General features: G+C 43.0%; 2 protein-coding genes across 2 annotated transcripts; both read left to right on the forward strand.

Annotated features, from left to right (window-relative positions):
• Window positions 1–4,016: 4,016 nt before the first annotated feature.
• LOC124704650 (L-type lectin-domain containing receptor kinase SIT2-like) lies at window positions 4,017–6,210 on the forward strand. Its single transcript, XM_047236921.1, has one exon. It carries the CDS (start codon window positions 4,024–4,026, stop codon window positions 6,043–6,045), a length of 2,022 nt encoding a protein of 673 aa, XP_047092877.1. The 5' UTR covers window positions 4,017–4,023; the 3' UTR covers window positions 6,046–6,210.
• Window positions 6,211–8,811: 2,601 nt separating this feature from the next.
• Window positions 8,812–11,093, forward strand: LOC124704649 (L-type lectin-domain containing receptor kinase SIT2-like). The gene has a single exon (XM_047236920.1). It carries the CDS (start codon window positions 8,827–8,829, stop codon window positions 10,906–10,908), a length of 2,082 nt encoding a protein of 693 aa, XP_047092876.1. The 5' UTR covers window positions 8,812–8,826; the 3' UTR covers window positions 10,909–11,093.
• The last annotated feature ends 7,115 nt before the right edge of the window (window positions 11,094–18,208 follow it).

The raw sequence follows: 18,208 nt of genomic DNA on the forward strand, positions 1-18,208 counted from the left end.
CCTGTCTTTGGGCGCCATTGCTTTCATCCTTGTGCGAAGGCATTTCAGATACGCCGAGGTACAAGATGACTGCGAGCGCGGTCCAGGCAGTCATGGTCCAGGGAGAAGCCAGGAGGGGCTTCGTGGCAGGCGCCGCGATGATGCAGGAGGTCGTGGCCGACACGGAGCTACATGATAGCTACATCGACGATTTTGTACAGCACCTCAGATCTTACTCCGCTGCAAGTGATACTGCGGCCCCAGACTCCTGAAGAAAATACAACCTCTGTTTTCAAATAAGCGACTCAACTTTTTTTTTTTTTGAGAAGATAAGCGACTCAACTTTGTAGACACGTTTCAGTGTACAGATACATTCGTTTTTCACATAATTAAGTCACTTATTTCCGAACTGAGGAACAGAGTAGGAGAACTCGTGTGTTTCATCCATATCTGCTTTACTAGCAACTGTATCTTTACTTCTTAGTGCTACTATAACAATACAGTAGGTATTTGCTATGATGTAACAAAATGCGTAGTATTACATACTGAAGGTGACAATGAAACACTGAAAACTGCAGCTACATTGGAAAGAAAATCTGTTCACGTGTTAGTATAAATGATGTACTGTACATCTTTTCTTCACGAGGCTGTAGTGTCTGGCTAGTGTGGTGGTTATTCAGAGACTCAAGTACAGAGAATGCCAGTCCAAGGCTGTTTTTAAGAGGATTTATCCACAGATCGTAGTATGAATGATTCTCCGCTGAATCAACATATTACATATTTAAGAATAATATGGACAAACCTAATCGACACTCCCAAACGTACCGTACATGAATGAAAACGAACACGCACACATAAACATTCATCACTAAGACAAGACGATCCGGAGAAAGAGCGAACGGATATAAGACCCCGCCAGATCAGGGGAGGTTTATTTTTAGAAAGTGTTGTCACTGCACATGAGGTTATTCATGAGGTGCATAGAAATAACTCAATAAGGATAAGGGTTTAGTGTTGAAGCTTGATTATGAAAAAGCTTACGACAGTTAATCTTGAATTTCTCTATGAAGTAGTGGAGCTTAGAGGCTTCAACCCTACTTTTATTTGTTTTATTAAACAGATTAACCAAGGGGGATCTGTAGGGGTGAAAGTAAATGATATAGAGGGTGATTTCTCTTTAACAGGAAAAGGATTGAGACAGGGGCCCCATTGCCCCTCTCTTATTCAACTGTATTGTTGATGTTTTCTCTAGAATGCTACTAAAAGGGACTGAAGGGAATTTAATTAGCGGTCTCTGCCCTAATTTTCTTCCAGGGGGTGTTGTCAGTCTACAATATGCTGATGATACTTTGTTGTTTCTTAAAAATGATCCCAGAGGTGGATCCCTCACATGTTTTGAACAAATTTATGGCATGAGAATAAATTTCCATAGAAGTGATCTTATTCCCATTAATATGGATGTTGTAGAAACCCAACCTTTCCTTGACATATTCCAATGTGTCATGTGTAAATTCCCTGTTAAATACTTGGGGGTTCCTCTGCATCGACTTAGGAGGGAAGATTTACAACCTCTTATAGAAAATATTCTCAAGAGAATCACTGGGTGGAGAGGGAAACTCTTATCATCTACTGCCAAAAGAATTCTTATACAAGCATGCTTAGCTAGTATTTCTATTTATTTGCTTTCCTTTTTCAAATTTCCAAAATGGGCTTTTCATTTAATACATACATAGATAGCTAACTTCATGTGGAATGATGAGGAGGGCAATCATAAGATTCACCTAGCTAATTGGCCTTCCATCTGCATGAAAAAAGATTTTAGAGTTTTGGGGATTCCAAACTTACAAGATTTAAACATCTGTTTGATTGGCTCTTGGATCAAAAGATACATCCAGAGTGAGGGAGCACTCTGGAGAAAAGTCTTAGATGCTAAGTCCAATACAAAAAAACCCAAATATACTGTCATGTCATGACCTCCAACCTTCCACTTTCTGGAAGGGGGTTACGTGGGCATCAAAAGAAGTAAAATTTAGATAAAAATGGCAAATTGATAATGGCAAATCCATAAAGTTTTAGGAGGACACCTGGTTTGGAAATTCTCCTTTAGCTACTCAATTTTGGGACTTATATTTTGTTTCTAACAAAAAAAAAACCATTTTTGAAATTTGGGATGGCCATGAAATTATGGGAAATTTTAGAAGGACTTTCACTGATGATTTGATGATTCAATGGCATGAATTGTTGGAGGTGGATAGATCCATTTCCTTCTCCCAAGAAAAGGATCAACTTATTTGGCAATATAATTCCTCTGGAGTTTATTCATCTAGTTCTTTATATGATGTAATCAACTTTAGAGGGACTACCCCTGTTTATCTCCATGCTGTTTGGAAAATCAAAATTTCACCTAGTGTTCAAGTTTTCCTCTGGTTGAACAAGATTATGACTAGAGATAATCTTAGAGCTAGAGGAATACCAAAACCTATGGAATATGAAATATGCACTGAATTTGAAATTGTGCATCATCTCATGTTTGAATGTATTGTTGCTAGAGTCCTTTGGGATTTGTTTGAAGAGGTTTTTGATGTGCATGTGTCTAATTTTGAATCTATTGCAACTAAATGGCTTTGTAACAAGAAATTCATGCATTTCAATGTAGTTTCCCCTGCTGTCCTATGGGGTTTATGGTTGAATAGAAATAATCTTGTGTTTAACAAGGTTACTTGGATTAATTTGAAATAGGTGTGGCCCCTAGTTTACTTCCTCCTTCGGGATTGGAAGAAACCTTTCAAGGATCTAGAAAATGGAAGAAAAAAAACGCTCAATTTATGGACCTGCTGCTGGCCAATTTGAAAGCTCCACTATGCATCCCTGTGGGTAAGGTGCCCCTCCTTCGACTTCGACTGGATCTCCACCTGGAACTCAAGCTTTGAAGGGAGGGCAACATGATCAGCTAGAGAAGCCCAAAAAATCTGAATGGAGAATGCCTCCAGGGGTCGTCTGGTGAAGGAGCAATTTCAAATTCTGGTCCTTTTCGAGCTGTAGCTGAGTAGTGAACTGTTCTTTAATTTTCATGCTTATGTACTGTTGCTCTTGGGCTTGATTTTGCTAGTATTTCGGGAGTAGCTGGGATGGCAGCTACTTCCCCAGCAAAATAGAAGTCACAGCCAGTTTGGGATGTTTTTCTTTCAGTTCTTGCTTTGTTCCTTTAGCAAACTTTAATTTTCCTTCCCTGTAAAAAGACTTTGGCTTCTTTTCAATGAAATGGAGCTGGGGAGCGATCTCTGTTGATCTAAAAAAGACCCTGCAAGAAACAACCATCACCAAGACAACACTCACATAGAAACAATCACTAAGATAGCACCCCCAAGCATTTTTTTCCTCAAGTTTTATCACAGACATAAGATATTGTCTGCAAGGAAAAAATGGCATCTTATCCCTCCAGGAAAAATAAATACAATTTCAAGACCTGGTAAGTTCCCTTGATCCTAATATAATTTCCACACAAAAAAAAAAAGCTACTAGAGAAGATGAGGCAGATGAGCAGCCTGATTTTAGCGAGTAGTCCATCTTAGTGGATCGGTCTGTAGCTCTCTGTTTTGTCTTCCTTGTTCCCCTGTCAGCTAGTTCCTCTCTGCTTCTAACCGAACCTCTTTTTCCGCTTAATTGCAGAGCCCCTGCCGTTCAAACCTCAAAAAAAATATCCAAAACTCAGAGTCTGACAGCAATGCTGTAGTCAAGACAAATTGTTCATCGTTTTCAGTCATTGTCCATTTTTAAATGCAGTTGTCTACTTTTAGTCTGTCCATTCTACTACCGAATTTATTTGACAAAAGACTACAAGAGGTTGACTGAGATCCCCTACCCTGAAACGGAACAACGATGTTTTTTAAACATAAGGCCAAAGGAACAGCGATGTTCAAATTAAGCTGAATCTTCAAATTGGGTGCACGTGCTAGGTAGCGTACCTCCTGCGCTCCGAGTAGAGTGAAAAGTCCGGTGCTATGCTGCAGTGCACAAACTTATCCCGTATTCTTGCCATCGTACATGATCATGTCGAACATGAATCCCATTTCCTTGTTCTTTTTAGAGCTCCTCCTCATTGGCCTTGGCGCACCACAGTTTATCGCCGGCGACGACAGCCAGCGGTTTGTCTACTCTGGTTTCGCTAACGCTAACCTCACCCTCGATGGCACAGCCTCAGTCACGCCAAGCGGGTTGCTTGAGCTGACCAATGGCACAGCCATGAGCAAGGGCCACGCCTTCTACCCAGTTCCACTCCGCCTCCACGATTCGCACAACGGGACGGTACAATCCTTCTCCGCCTCCTTCGTGTTTGGTATCATCTCCATCTACAACTTGAGCAGCCATGGCCTCACCATGCTGGTCGCACCGAGCAAGGATTTCTCCGGGGCGAATCCAGTACAGTACCTGGGCCTTGTCAATGGCTCAAACAATGGCAAAACAACCAACCACATCTTCGCTGTTGAACTCGACACTTGGCTAAACCCCGAGTTTGGAGACATCAACAACAACCACGTGGGCATCGACATCAACAGCCTCAGCTCTGTGCAGTCCCAACCAGGCGGCTTCTTCCATGACCAGAATGGCACGTTCAAGAATTTGACTTTCAGTAGCCAAGAGGCAATGCAGGTATGGGTGGGCTACGATAGAGAAACGACTCAGATCGAAGTTACCATGGCTCCCCTCGACATGGCCGCCAAGCCCAAGAGACCAACAGTATCCACCAGGTACAACCTTTCATTTGTGCTCAAAGATGTCGCATACATCGGCTTCTCATCCTCTACGGGCAAGATCAACACACGACACTATGTGCTTGGTTGGAGTTTCGCCATGAACGGTGCTGCTCCAGCCATCAATCTCACCATGCTTCCAAAGCTTCCACGGCATCATCCCAAGGGTCATCGATACTGGGTGCTAGAGATAGTTCTGCCGGTAGCAACGGCGATAGTCCTGCTGTCTTTGGGCACCATTGCTTTCATCCTTGTGCAGAGGCATTTCAGGTATGCGGAGATACGAGATGACTGGGAGGTGGATTTCGGCCCACACCGGTTCTCTTACAAGGATTTATTCCATTCAACAGAAGGATTTGAGAACAAGAACCTTCTAGGAGTTGGAGGATTTGGGAGAGTGTACAAAGGGCTGCTTCCGAGATCCAGATTGAAGATAGCCGTGAAGAGGGTGTCACATGATTCCAAGCAAGGTATAAAGGAGTTCATCGCGGAAATAGTCAGCATAGGCTGCCTTCAAAACCGCAATCTTGTGCCATTTCTTGTCTATTGTCGACGTAAAGGTGAACTTCTCTTGGTATATGAGTACATGCCAAACGGAAGCCTTGATAAATACTTGTATGGCAAAGAGGATAACACGGTGTTGAGCTGGGCTCAAAGGTTCCGGATCATCAAAGGAATTGCAGCTGGCTTGCTTTATCTCCACGAGGAGTGGGAGAAAGTGGTTGTTCATCGAGACATCAAGGCAAGCAATGTGCTCCTTGACGACGAGATGAATGGACGATTGGGTGATTTCGGCCTTGCAAGGCTGTATGACCATGGCATCGACCCACAGACTACAGATGTGGTTGGCACCATAGGCTACCTAGCTCCAGAGCTAGCACGCAGCGGAAATGCCCCTCCTCCTACTGATGTCTTTGCCTTCGGCATGTTCGTTCTTGAGGTCACCTGTGGACAAAGACCTGTCAATCACCAAAACACAGAAGAAAATCAGCTCATTTTGATCGATTGGGTGATTGACAAGGTGCAGAAAGGATCATTCAGTGATACACTGGATGCTAGGCTAAAAGGGAGTTATGATGTTGGTGAGGCATGCTTGGCACTAACAATAGGGATACTATGCTCTCACCCATTCGCCAAAGCAAGGCCTACCATGAGGCAAGTCATGCAATACCTAAATGGGGAAACTGAGCCTCCAGAGTTAAGCTTCGAGATGCTAGATTTGATGCAAAACGAAGAATTTGAGCCATACATCATTTCATACCCTGTGTCAAGTACAAGCATAGCCACAATGTCTCACGTCTCAGGAGGAAGATGAACATGGCACTTTGTCATGTCTGATATAAAGTATATTTATTAAATACCTTAAGGAACATATATATTGTAAATGTGATGAGCCATATATACAAAGCCTATATCTACCTTAAAGATATTTTGGTTCGTTTGTAAAAACATCATGTCCTCGTTTTGTTCTGTCTGCATCCCCGTATGTTGTGTAATTTTTCTGTTGCTTATTTCCCTGCAACATCATGGTTTTGTATGAGAACGTCCTCTTAAATAATGGATGTCACTGGTGCCAAAATCACTAGATTAAATTTATAAGGTCTTTTTGCCAGCAAGTGTTCACTGCAGTCATATGGGCTATGCTTGTTTTTGTTTATAACAACTCATACTACCTCCATTTCATAGAATAAAGCCTATTTTTTTTTAGAAAAGTCAAGCTAAGTAAAGTTTGACCAAAATTTTAGAACAAACTAACAAGAACCACGATATCATTTATGAAGATACATTTTAAGTTTAGATTGTGCATATTGATTTTTTTCCTAAAACTTGGTCAAACTTTACCTATTTTGACTTTAAAAAATATAAGCCTTATTCATTGAAACAGAGGTAGTATGTGCCATCCGGGAGAATCATAAGGCCAGATGGATAAAAAAACCTGACAAGACAAACCAATCTAGATGTGACTTGTTCATTCCGCCAGAAATCTACATGTATTCTATCTTTCTAGAATATTTGGCGCTTTGAATAGGCGATTTTGGTGGGAAATGGGTAAAACACCAAGGATATATGGAAAGAAAATTATATGCTAACTAAATGCAGCAGTTGCATATTGGAAGAAAAAAAATCACCTAATTGGGAGTTGTTCGAGAAATGCATGTATAGTAAGCATGTTGAAATACTAGCCATGCAATACCATTCAGCTAGTTTATGTTTATTGACTTGAGGCATTAAAATTTTAAAACATCACTTGATGGCCGATTCAGACTGCAACATAAATTGACTCGAGGACAAAATCAGAGTCATGTCACAGAAAGCAACTTCAGTGGCAAGTAGTTATAAAAATCAAAGTGTAAAGCACGAGAAGTTGAATTTTCTTTCCTTTTCATTTTTGTAAACTAAGATATTGTTTTAAGAGATGTCTTGTGCTTTAGTGAAAAATTGTAAACTTCAGTATAAATTTCGGGCTACACCAGAAACCAGAGAAATTTTGGTAGGCTACAAAGGTTCCTCATACATGAGGCCACACAGGTTTTCATAGGATGCAACTAAGATTATGATAAAACCAATTAGAAAATATAGTATCCCATCGGTGCGTGAGAAATATTAATAGAACAAATATCTATCCATCTTTTTTAAAAACAGGGATTTCCACCCCCAGTCTCAGTGAAGACACAAACAACCGGTACCGATTACTAGCAACCATTCTAAACTACAACTAAGTGTGTATTGTTTAGGTAGGCACTCTCTTCAAGAAACACAGCATATTCTATGTATACTCTACTGAATGTACGTAAGATATTGTTGGTAAGTACTATTCTGGACTTGGTACTCTGAAGTCTGAATACTCTCTTCAATAAGTCCACATCTCAGTCAGACAAAGAATAATGTCTGGACAAATCGTACTATGACCAAAGTTGCGTACACATCAAAGCGTGACATATTTCATCAAGGTTCCTTTTTCAGTTATTGTCCATCTTTACATGCATTACTTTACTTTCTCTTATGTCCAGTTTACATGTAAAAAGAGAGTACACTACAAATGTTCACATGGATTCTCTGCCCTTCCTGGAATGGAAAACTCAGATTATATATTTTCTGCATGTAGGATTACAGCTTCTAACCCCGCCCCTGTACTCCAGAGTGTGAGTTATGAGATGCCAAGTTCCCTCCATCCTAGCCTCCTAGGCAACCTCCACAAGTAACACTCAGACAGCAATACGAACAAGCAGTCCATATCATAGGTACACATCAAAGCTTTGCAAGCTGCATGAAGCTTCACTTTCAGTTATCTTTCGTCTTCAAATGCAATTACCTAATTTTGTTCGTTTTCACTTGACTTGACAAAAGACTACAAAAGTTTTGTTAGGATCCTCTTCATTTGCTGCAAGGGAACAGCGATGTTAGACTCTTCAAATGCATTTTTCTAGTTTTCTTCCACTCCATTTGACTTGACAAAAGACTACACAAGTTATGTTAGGGTCCTCTGCCTTTGCTGCGAGGGAGCGATGTTCAACTACTTCACATATCTCCGCTTAAATGTCACTAGTCATTATCTTAGCTCGACAGAGCTTTTTATTAAGCTTGAGAATGTTTAAAAAAACTTGGATGGAACCAGAAATGCTATGCTCCCATGGTTTCTAGCCTTTTGAGGGCGAACTTGGTGGTTCTTTTGTACAAATTTTAGTTTTGATTCATAACTTACGTACAAGTAAAGAAATATACTTTTTGTACGAGGAATTTATAAGGGTAAGCAGAGACATATAAACCACACACCCCACTAAACAGACACAACCACTACGCATCTCCCACCTATGACAGAAAATTGATCTGAACTACCTGACATTGTCTTACTACATGCTATGGTAACTTAATAAAGAGATCTACTGTAGTTGTTAGGGTGTTTCGTAATCAATCCGAAGATGTAATTGACTATAACCTGAACAAATATCACTGTCTCCATCAATTATAAAAACCTCTAGACAAAGATAGATGTTGAAAGACCAGAGAGTAGACTTCATATGGATGCTTCAAGGTATTAACAATATAAATACTGCACGACTGAGTCCAACCTGAAACTATATATCCTTAGTTGCCCATGAAACACTTACCTCTCGCATGCTGCTTGTTGAGTTGTAGCTTGCAAGTCACACACATGCCTGCAATGAAGTATACATCCTTCCTCCAGAAGTTCCTCCTCCTGATTGCTCTTATCCTCGCAACCTTGGCATCCGGCGATGACCAATTTCTCTTCTCTGGCTTCAACCAATCCAGCCTAACCCTCGATGGTTGTGCCGCGGTCACAGACACTGGCCTCCTTGATCTGTCCAATGACACGAGCGGTCTCAAAGGTCACGCCTTCTACCCTACTCCTCTGCATTTCCGCAAGTCGCCCGGTGGAAAAGTTCAATCCTTCTCAGTCTATGTAGTTTTCAGCACCTTCATCACATACCAAGACTTGAGCGCTGAAGGCATGGCCTTCTTCATCGCCCCCACCAAGAATTTCTCCGATGCACGGGCGCCCAAGTACTTTGGCCTCCTCAACGAGAAGAACAATGGCAACACAAGCAACCACATCTTCATGATCGAGCTCGACACCTACAAAAATGCTGAGCTCCAAGACATCAACGACAACCATCTCGGGATTAACATCAACAGTGGAATCTCCTTGCAATCCAGAACATCTGGCTTCTATGAAGACGAGAGTGGTGCCTTCGAGAATATGACGCTGAATGGTAACAAGGCTATGCAACTGTGGGTAGAATATGACAAGAATGATATGCAGATCAATGTGACCTTAGCTCCAATCAACATACAGAAACCATCAAGGCCACTGCTCTCTGCAACCTGTGATCTCTCAACTGTACTCTCCGACTCAGCTCAAGACATTGGATTCTCAACCGTATCTACTCCCATCAACACCCGTCAGTATGTGTTGGGATGGAGTTTTGGCATGAATAGACCAGCTCCATCCATTGACATCTCCAAGCTTCCTAAGTTGCCTCTTGTTGGTAAGAGGGCCCAGTCCAAGCTCTTGGAGTTTGTCCTACCAATAGCCACTGCAACATTTATTCTCTCTGTGGGCACTCTTGTTGCTCTAGTTGTGCTAAGGAGAATGAAGTATGCAGAGGTGCATGAGGATTGGGAGGTAGAGTTTGGCCCGCACCGATTCTCGTACAAAGATTTGTTCCATGCTACGGGAGGGTTCAAAAACAAACACCTACTTGGAGAAGGAGGTTTTGGAAAAGTATATAAAGGAGTGCTTCCATTGTCTAGTGTTGAGATTGCTGTGAAGAGGATGTCTCATGAGTCAAGACAGGGGATGAAGGAGTTTATCACAGAGGTTGTTAGCATCGGCCGACTCCGCCATCGCAACCTTGTGCAGCTACTTGGCTATTGCCGTAGAAAAGGTGAACTGTTTTTGGTTTATAAATACATGCCAAATGGTAGCCTTGATAAATATCTACATTGTGAGGAGCACAAGGCCATTTTGAATTGGGCTGAGAGGTTTCGAGTAATCAAAGGCATTGCTACCGGCTTGCTCTATCTCCATGAGAAGTGGGAGAAAATAGTAATCCATAGAGACATCAAGGCAAGCAATGTACTCCTGGATGGTGAAATGAATGGGCGGCTTGGTGACTTTGGCCTTGCCCGGTTATATGATCATGGCACCGACCCACAAACCACACATATTGTTGGTACGAAGGGGTACATAGCCCCCGAGCTACTACGTACAGGGAAGGCATCCCCTCATACAGATGTTTTTGCCTTCGGCATGTTCCTTCTCGAGGTTGCATGCGGGCAAAAACCTGTCAAGAAAAATGCAGAGGGAAATGAGGTTTTCTTGGTCGATTGGGTACTTGAGCATTGGAACAATGGGTTGCTTACTGAGACAGCGGATACCAGGCTCCAAGGTGACTACTGTATTGATGAGGCTTACCTCGTGTTAAAGCTGGGACTTCTATGCCAGCACCCGTATCCTAGTTCAAGGCCTAGGATGCGAGAAGTTATGCAATACCTCGATGGTGACATGCCATTACGCGAGCTGAGGCAGACGCAAGTGAGCTTGATGAACATGGAGGCCTTGATGAAAAGCAATGGACCGAACTCATCTGTCGTGTCATACCCGCAAATGACAACAAGCTTCGGCACAATATCTGGCCTCTCAGGAGGAAGATGATATCCATAGTGTTTTGTCGTTGATTACGTACACTGTTTCTTAGGAGCACATATATAAATGTAGTAAGTCGCTAGAAATAAGCATACGAGGATGATCAGTTACATGTCTAAAGTCTGTACAACATTTTCATTTAGATGCTCATAAGTTGTGTGTATATTTATGTATGTTTACCTTTGAGCTCTTGTGTGCCACTTGTTTTTGCCTTTGTATCCTCTGAGTTGGTTGTGTTCAAGTTTGTGGCAGCTTGATGTTCAAATTGTACTGCCGGGATTTCAGAGATGTTTGTGTCCTCACAGGTTCAGAGCTTTTGTGGGCAAACTGAATCGGTTCCTTGTGTTACTCCTAGCGAGCGCTAATCACAAATTCAGAATCAAGCTTCAGAAATCATCGATTACCTCGTAGCCAGTGTCTTCCCCGTCGCAGTCAGGCCGCCGCGTCTTGTCGCCATCGGGCTGCCGCCCGTCTGATTCAGGTCGCCGCATGCTGCAGCCGGGCCTCCGCCTGTCGAAATTGGGCCTCCCAGTGGACGCCGTGGAGGAGCCTCCGGCGCAATCGGGCTGCTCCTGACTCACGGAAGCCGCCGCCACCCCGTCCTCGCCTCAGCCGCCGCCGAGCTCCGCCGCGCGCGAGCACATCGCCGCTCGATTCATTCATTCAGTGAGACAAGAGCACCAAGTAGAGAGGGCCGGCAAGGAAAGCGTACCCAATATTTTTACGCTTCGTTGGCCGCAAGACGCTTACTTCATCAAACGTCACGTTCTGTTTATATACTTCGTACCTGAATTGCGTTGGAATTTTCAGATTAAATTTCCTGGTAAGTGATACTATGTCATGTACTCATGTGTGATTCTAATTTTCTAATCACCGTGAGAGACCTGAAATTGGCACATGATGTGGTAATACTCATTTTAAAAGAATTTTAACCGAAAATATTGACCAATAAAATTATGACTATATTGTACTCCCTCCGGTCCATATTAATTGACTCTAATGTGGATGTATCTAGACACATTTTAGTTCTAGATACATCCATATTAAAGTCAATTAATATGAATCGGAGGGAGTACATAATTAGCATCGTTTGATTCGTATTATAAAATAATTTATAAATATACTAACTTTATACCAACAATTTTTATTTAAATCAATTTATGGTAAAAGAAAACACACAAAAAACGAGATCGTTTTATTCATTGGAATGTAGGGAGCAGAAAGTATCTTTTGGACAATTAGCACAATAACCCATGCAAGTGCCTAGAGTGGATTTTTCACGGCCGATCTCACTCCTTAAATAATAGCAAAAATCATGTCCCTAATTTTTTAAAATAAATATATACACTTAGGTTACGATCCTTGCGAGCGCCTCGGGGTAACCCTAGCACCGTCGACCCATAACAGTCGCTCTCCTTCTCTTCCCTTCACCACCACTGGAGGGCGTAGTGGGGTGAAGCCCACGCGGCGCTAGCAAAGGCGACGGGGCTTCTCCCTCTCTTGCATGGTCTCCCGTGTGGTGCGGGGGCAGTCCATATGTCTAGGGACGTGGGGCCTGGTGTGGGACGTCCGACGCTAGAGGCGCGCGTTCATCGGCGGTGAGGCTGGCCCGGCGTGCGTGGTCGCATAGAAGTGACAAACGCGCAACAAATCTTGAGCGACCTCAGCATATGGTGCGCTACGACGGGCAAGTTCGTGTGGATGTGATCGAAGTTGGCTCTTGCCGCGCTCTCCCCTTCTGGCTTCCGATTGTGGTGCTGCTCCAAACCCTAGTTGGGCCTAAGCGGGCAAAGGAATGGATGCTTCTGAGTGATGGCCAATGCCCCGTCCGGATCTGCTGGAGGGTCTCATATTTTCGATACATGCGCTCATGTTTTTGTTATGTAGGTACAGTTAAATTGATATAGTGATATTTATTTATATGATACAGAGAGATTGCACCAATATTATATATGTGTCCTTACAATGTTAGACAAGGTAGAAAAAAATGATGGATATATTGTAGAGAAATATTGAAAAACAATGTAACCTTTTTAAAAATATTACAATAAAAAATTATGCTATTAGCAAAAAAAATACCATAACCGGCTGTAATCCCTAGCATCCGGCATTGAAGAACCCAGCTCAAGAAAAAAGAAAAAACTACATTGCACGTAGCCAGACCACGAGGCCATGGATGACTCGTCGGCCGTGTGCTGCCAAACTGATGCTACGTGTTTCGCAAGACACCTGTGGGAATTTTTGCATCTTCTAGAGCAGACCAACGGCCGCCAGCAAAGATCCTTTCAATTCAACCGCACGCACACATGTACGCGTTTTCGTGACTCATGGCCCCACGCGTGGCCGTTATTAACCCGCCAAGTCTACAAACCGGAAAAGCAGCGGGCACGTTGGCATCATCATGCCTGTGTGCTAGCTAGTGTACTGCGTGCTCATTAATTATTTCCTTCTGGAAGAGGAAACACGTGGGCCACCGGCCAGTTCGCCGCCGGGAAAGAATTTTTCTCACGAACGCTGCCACCTTTGTTAACAGCGAAATCTTGTGGTTCGAATTTTTTGGTTTTTTTATGTTAGAAATCCGCGCACTGGCGTGATGCTATCGAGGCCGAGTTCTATGTACTCTACTCTCGTACCTGGCGACTTGTACCCCATGTTTCTGGTGTTAACTTAATTGATTCGCCGTGGGTATTCAAAGTGAAGCTTTGTGCGGATGGTTCTATTGAGCGGTACAAGGCACGTCTTGTTGCTAAGGGTACAAACAACGCTATGGTCTGGATTATGATGAGACTTTCAGCCCTGTCGTTAAACCAGCAACCATTCGACTCCTACTTGGTATGGCTCTTTCTCACATGTGGCGTCTCCGTCAGCTGGATATTCAGAATGCTTTTCTTCATGGTTTCCTTGATGAAGAGGTCTATATGCGATAACCTCCTGGTTTTGCTGATCCCGACAAGCCAAATCACTATTGCAAGTTTATCAAGTCATTGTATGGACTGAAGCAGGCTCCTCCTGCCTGGCATGCCCATCTCAATTATGTTCTTGGCTCTTTGGGGTTTTCACCATCAGTGGCAGATACATCATTGTTCATTCTTCGGCACCCAGATATCACTATCTATCTACTGGTATATGTTGATGATATCATAGTTCTCAGTTCCTTCGCACATGCTATTTCCAGGTTGACCAATCAGCTTCGTTCTGAGTTCTCCGTTAAAGATCTTGGTGTCCTCCATTACTTTCTTGGGATTGAGGTTTCATCGCCTTCTTCTGGTAGCCTTCTTCTTCGATAGCGCAAGTATGCTTTGGATCTCCTTGCACGTGCTAATATGTTGAAGTGTACCCCAGTGACTACCCAGATGGTGATGTTCTTTCTTCTATGGCGTCCTCTGAACGTCTCTGCAGTACTCTGAAGTACACATCGATATCGCAACATTGTTGGTGGTCTTCAATATCTCACAGTGACACGCTCTGATTTGTCCTTTGTGGTGAACAAGGTGTGCCAATTCCTTCATGAGCCTTGTACACCCCATTGGTCCGCTGTTAAGCGGATACTCCGCTATGTGCGCCACATTGTTGACGGTGGTTTGCAGCTTCGGTCTTCCTCTTCTTCACTACTTTCAGCTTTCTCCGATGCAGACTGGGCTGACAGTATGGATGATCAGCGATCCACGGGGGTATGCTATCTTTTATGGAGGAAATTTGATCGCCTAGAGTGCTCGTAAGCGGTCTACAGTCTCCAGGTCTAGCACCGAGTCAGAGTACAAAGCTCTAGCCAATGCTACAGCTGAGCTTGTCTGGGTACAATCATTACTGAAGGAACTTGGTGTTGCTCAAGCCCAGCCTCACGGTGTCAGTGGCGGACGCAGGAAAGAATTGGAGGGGGGGCACACCTCAAAAAAATTTTTTTGCGCACCCCCCAAATTGTGAAAAACCTTTGCATAATGAAGTAATGAACAATATACAAGACAAATTCATTGCATTAGAGTTCAATACATATATCAAATGTGCACGATTACAATACAAATAGTTCAAAACATTACAAGGGTCTTACATGGTAGAATATAGCATAATTAGAAACTTACATCATTTCGTCAATCTACGGTTTCGCATTGCCATGAAAGTTTCAACAATGGTATCATCACTTACATGAATGAACACCCCTCGCTCGATAAATGTCACTAAGCAATGGTTCAAGAGGCTATCACCCATACTATTTCTCAACTTGTTTTTTACTAGACTCATTGCGGAAAATACTCTTTCAACATTCGCCGTCGCCACCGGTAGAAGCAATATCAATTTGAGAAGCATGTAAACTAAATCATAAACAACATGCTTTTTTGTTTCAACAAGCTTAATAGAGAGCTCACCAAGATGATTGACACATTTGAATCTATCATCTTTTCTCATGTCATCAATAAAGATCTCAAGTTGGGGTTCAAGTCTTAACAAATCCATGCTTGATATGTCATTGGGGTAGAATTGAGCAAGTCTCATTACCTTTTGTGCATCATAAGAAGCAAATGAATTGACGGGATTCAAAGCCGCCATACAAATAAGCAACTCCATGTTAACCTCATCAAACCGATTGTCAAGCTCTTGAATAACTTGGTCAACAACGCCAAGATAGACTTCTCTTCTATAGCGATCATCATTTGTTTGCTTTTCATAATACCGTTGTGATCTTCCATGAGCCACATAATTAGATTCCGGGGAAGGAACTTCAATGCCATGAGTGTTGCAAAAGAATGTCACCTTTGCAAGAAATCTTTCCCATCCAAGTGGTGACCTCATATCCTTCATTTTCTCCTTTGCCAATCCAACAAGCACCATTGCATTGAGAATATCTTGATCCTTCTTTTGCAAAGCTATAGACAAGTCATTTGTGTAGCCAAGAACAACAAGCATCAAGTTGAGATTGAAAACAAAGTCAAATGATTCAAAGGCCGCGGCAACTCCTCTTATTCTTGTCCACTCACTCTTTTGTGAAGGATCTTTTCCAATCCTCACAAGCACCTCAAGTATCACCGGGTACATATCAACAATGTGTAGAATGGTCTTGTAATGAGAGCCCCATCGAGTATCACCGGGTCTAGATAAACCCATCTCTTGATTGAGTCCACTTCCACTTTCAATTTCACCCATCTCAAGTGCTTGTAAAACTTGTTGAGCTCTAACATCTCGAAGCATGTCATGACGCTTGCAAGAAACTCCAATGATATTGAACAAATAAGAAACATGATCAAAGAACCACACACATGCTTCATTATCCTTTGCCACGGCAATAAGAACCAATTGAAGTTGATGTGCAAAGCAATGTATGTAATAAGAAGAAGGTGACTCTTTCATGATCAATGTTTTTAACCCCTTAATCTCACCCTTCATGTTGCTAGCCCCATCATATCCTTGTCCACGAATTTGAGTGGGAGACAAATGATGATCTTTTAGCAAAGATAAAATTGCAACCTTGAGAGACAATGAAGTAGTATCGGAAACATGAACTACTCCAAGGAACCTCTCACATATTCTTCCCAATTTATCCACATAACGCAAACAAAGAGCAAGTTGTTCTTTGTGAGACATATCACTAGACTCGTCGGCTAGAATTGCATAGTGGTCACCATCAAGATCTTCAATGATTAGTCTAGTAGTTTCTATCGCACAACATTCAATAATATCATGTTGTATCCTTGGACTATTCAAGATGCAATTTCCGGGAGCATTCTTCAAAACAACCTTATTGACTTCCTCATTACCTTCCGCAAGCCACTTTAGAAGTTCAAGAAAATTTCCCCGGTTGGTTGATTCTTCACTCTCATCATGTCCACGGAATGCCAATCCTTGTTTCAAAAGAAATCTCAAGCATCTAAGAGAGTAAGTTAGCCTAGTCTTGTAAAGAAGTACATCCTTCTTAGACACCTTCATAAGAACATTATCAATTTTGGTGTTGGGTGCAACAAATAAGTTGTACTTCTCTTGAGCTTGGTTGTGAATGCTAGTAACACCACCCACATGCTTCTTAAATGATTCGGGTCTTTTCCAATTTCTAAAACCATCTTTAACAAAGGCATCTCCTCCGGGACCTCCATTGGCTCTCTCTTTGAACAAGAAACACACAAAGCAAAATGCCGCATCCTTTTCGATACTATATTCTAGCCAATTGTAGTGATGAAACCAAACACAACTAAAGTGTCGATTTTTGCCCTTCTTTTTTGTTGGCGGGAAAGCATGCTCATATGGTTGGCATGGACCTTTTAGGATATATCCTCTCCGAACATCATCTTGAATATTAACATCATAACTTGAAATAGGTATCCTTTCCCCCGGATCATGTGGACAAAAGTGAGCATCATTTGACCTTGCATTTGGTTGTTGGGGTGAGGTTGGGTGTGGTGTTGTATCTTCAATGTCAATCTCACTCTCAACATCCGATTCGACTTCTTCATCGTGAACAATATAAGATTGGACCGGAGATGCAATCTTCTTTGATGCTTGTTTCTGAAAAAGTAGCGCAATTTGGCTATTTCTCTTCATTTCTACACAATTGAAACATTCAAACATTACTAATTTAACAATTTTATGTGTTCTTCATCATATAAGACTTAACATACATTGATAATTTGATACATAGACACATGAAAATAACAATTTTTCATACAAACAGAGAATCATATGCAAACAACAAATTGGAGTGAATAGCAAAAATTAGCCCTCTCACTTCTGGTGGCAGGCTCGCAGTCGTGTGAACTGAGAAGGAAAGATTCCGGGCGGGCCTGTGCCAGTGCTGCGGCCGGGCGGCCGGCACGACAGCAGCGAGGGGCGGCGCCGCGGCGGACGCAGCTGGGCGGGCCGCGGGTGAGCGCCTGATTGGGCGGGGCCGATGGGCAGCAGCCACGGCGGGGCTAGGGCGGCGGGCGGCGGCGGGGCCGGGGCCGGGGCGGCGGGGCGGCGGGGCGGCGGGTGGCGGCTGCGGTCGGGCTCGGGACGCGCGTGGAGACGACTGGTGGTGGAGTGGGGAATCGTCGAATCGAAGCTGGGCGTGGCTGCGTGGGGCTCGACTCCTCCAGGCTCCAGGATGGGCTCAATCGGGCTTTTTTTCAATTTTTTTCCATGGGTACAAGTTGGGCCAGCGAAATTCTGGGTGGGCCACGGCCCCCCCGGCCCCCCCGCTGCGTCCGCCAATGCACGGTGTTATGGTGTGACAATATTGGTGCTACATATTTGTCATCCAACTCAGTCTTCCATGCACGGACAAAACACATTGAAGTGGATTTTCACTTTGTTCGAGAGCGTGTGTCACAGAAGCAATTGCAGA

This window comes from Lolium rigidum, chromosome 3, assembly GCF_022539505.1.
Source record: "Lolium rigidum isolate FL_2022 chromosome 3, APGP_CSIRO_Lrig_0.1, whole genome shotgun sequence".
NCBI classification, from domain to species: Eukaryota; Viridiplantae; Streptophyta; class Magnoliopsida; order Poales; family Poaceae; genus Lolium; species Lolium rigidum.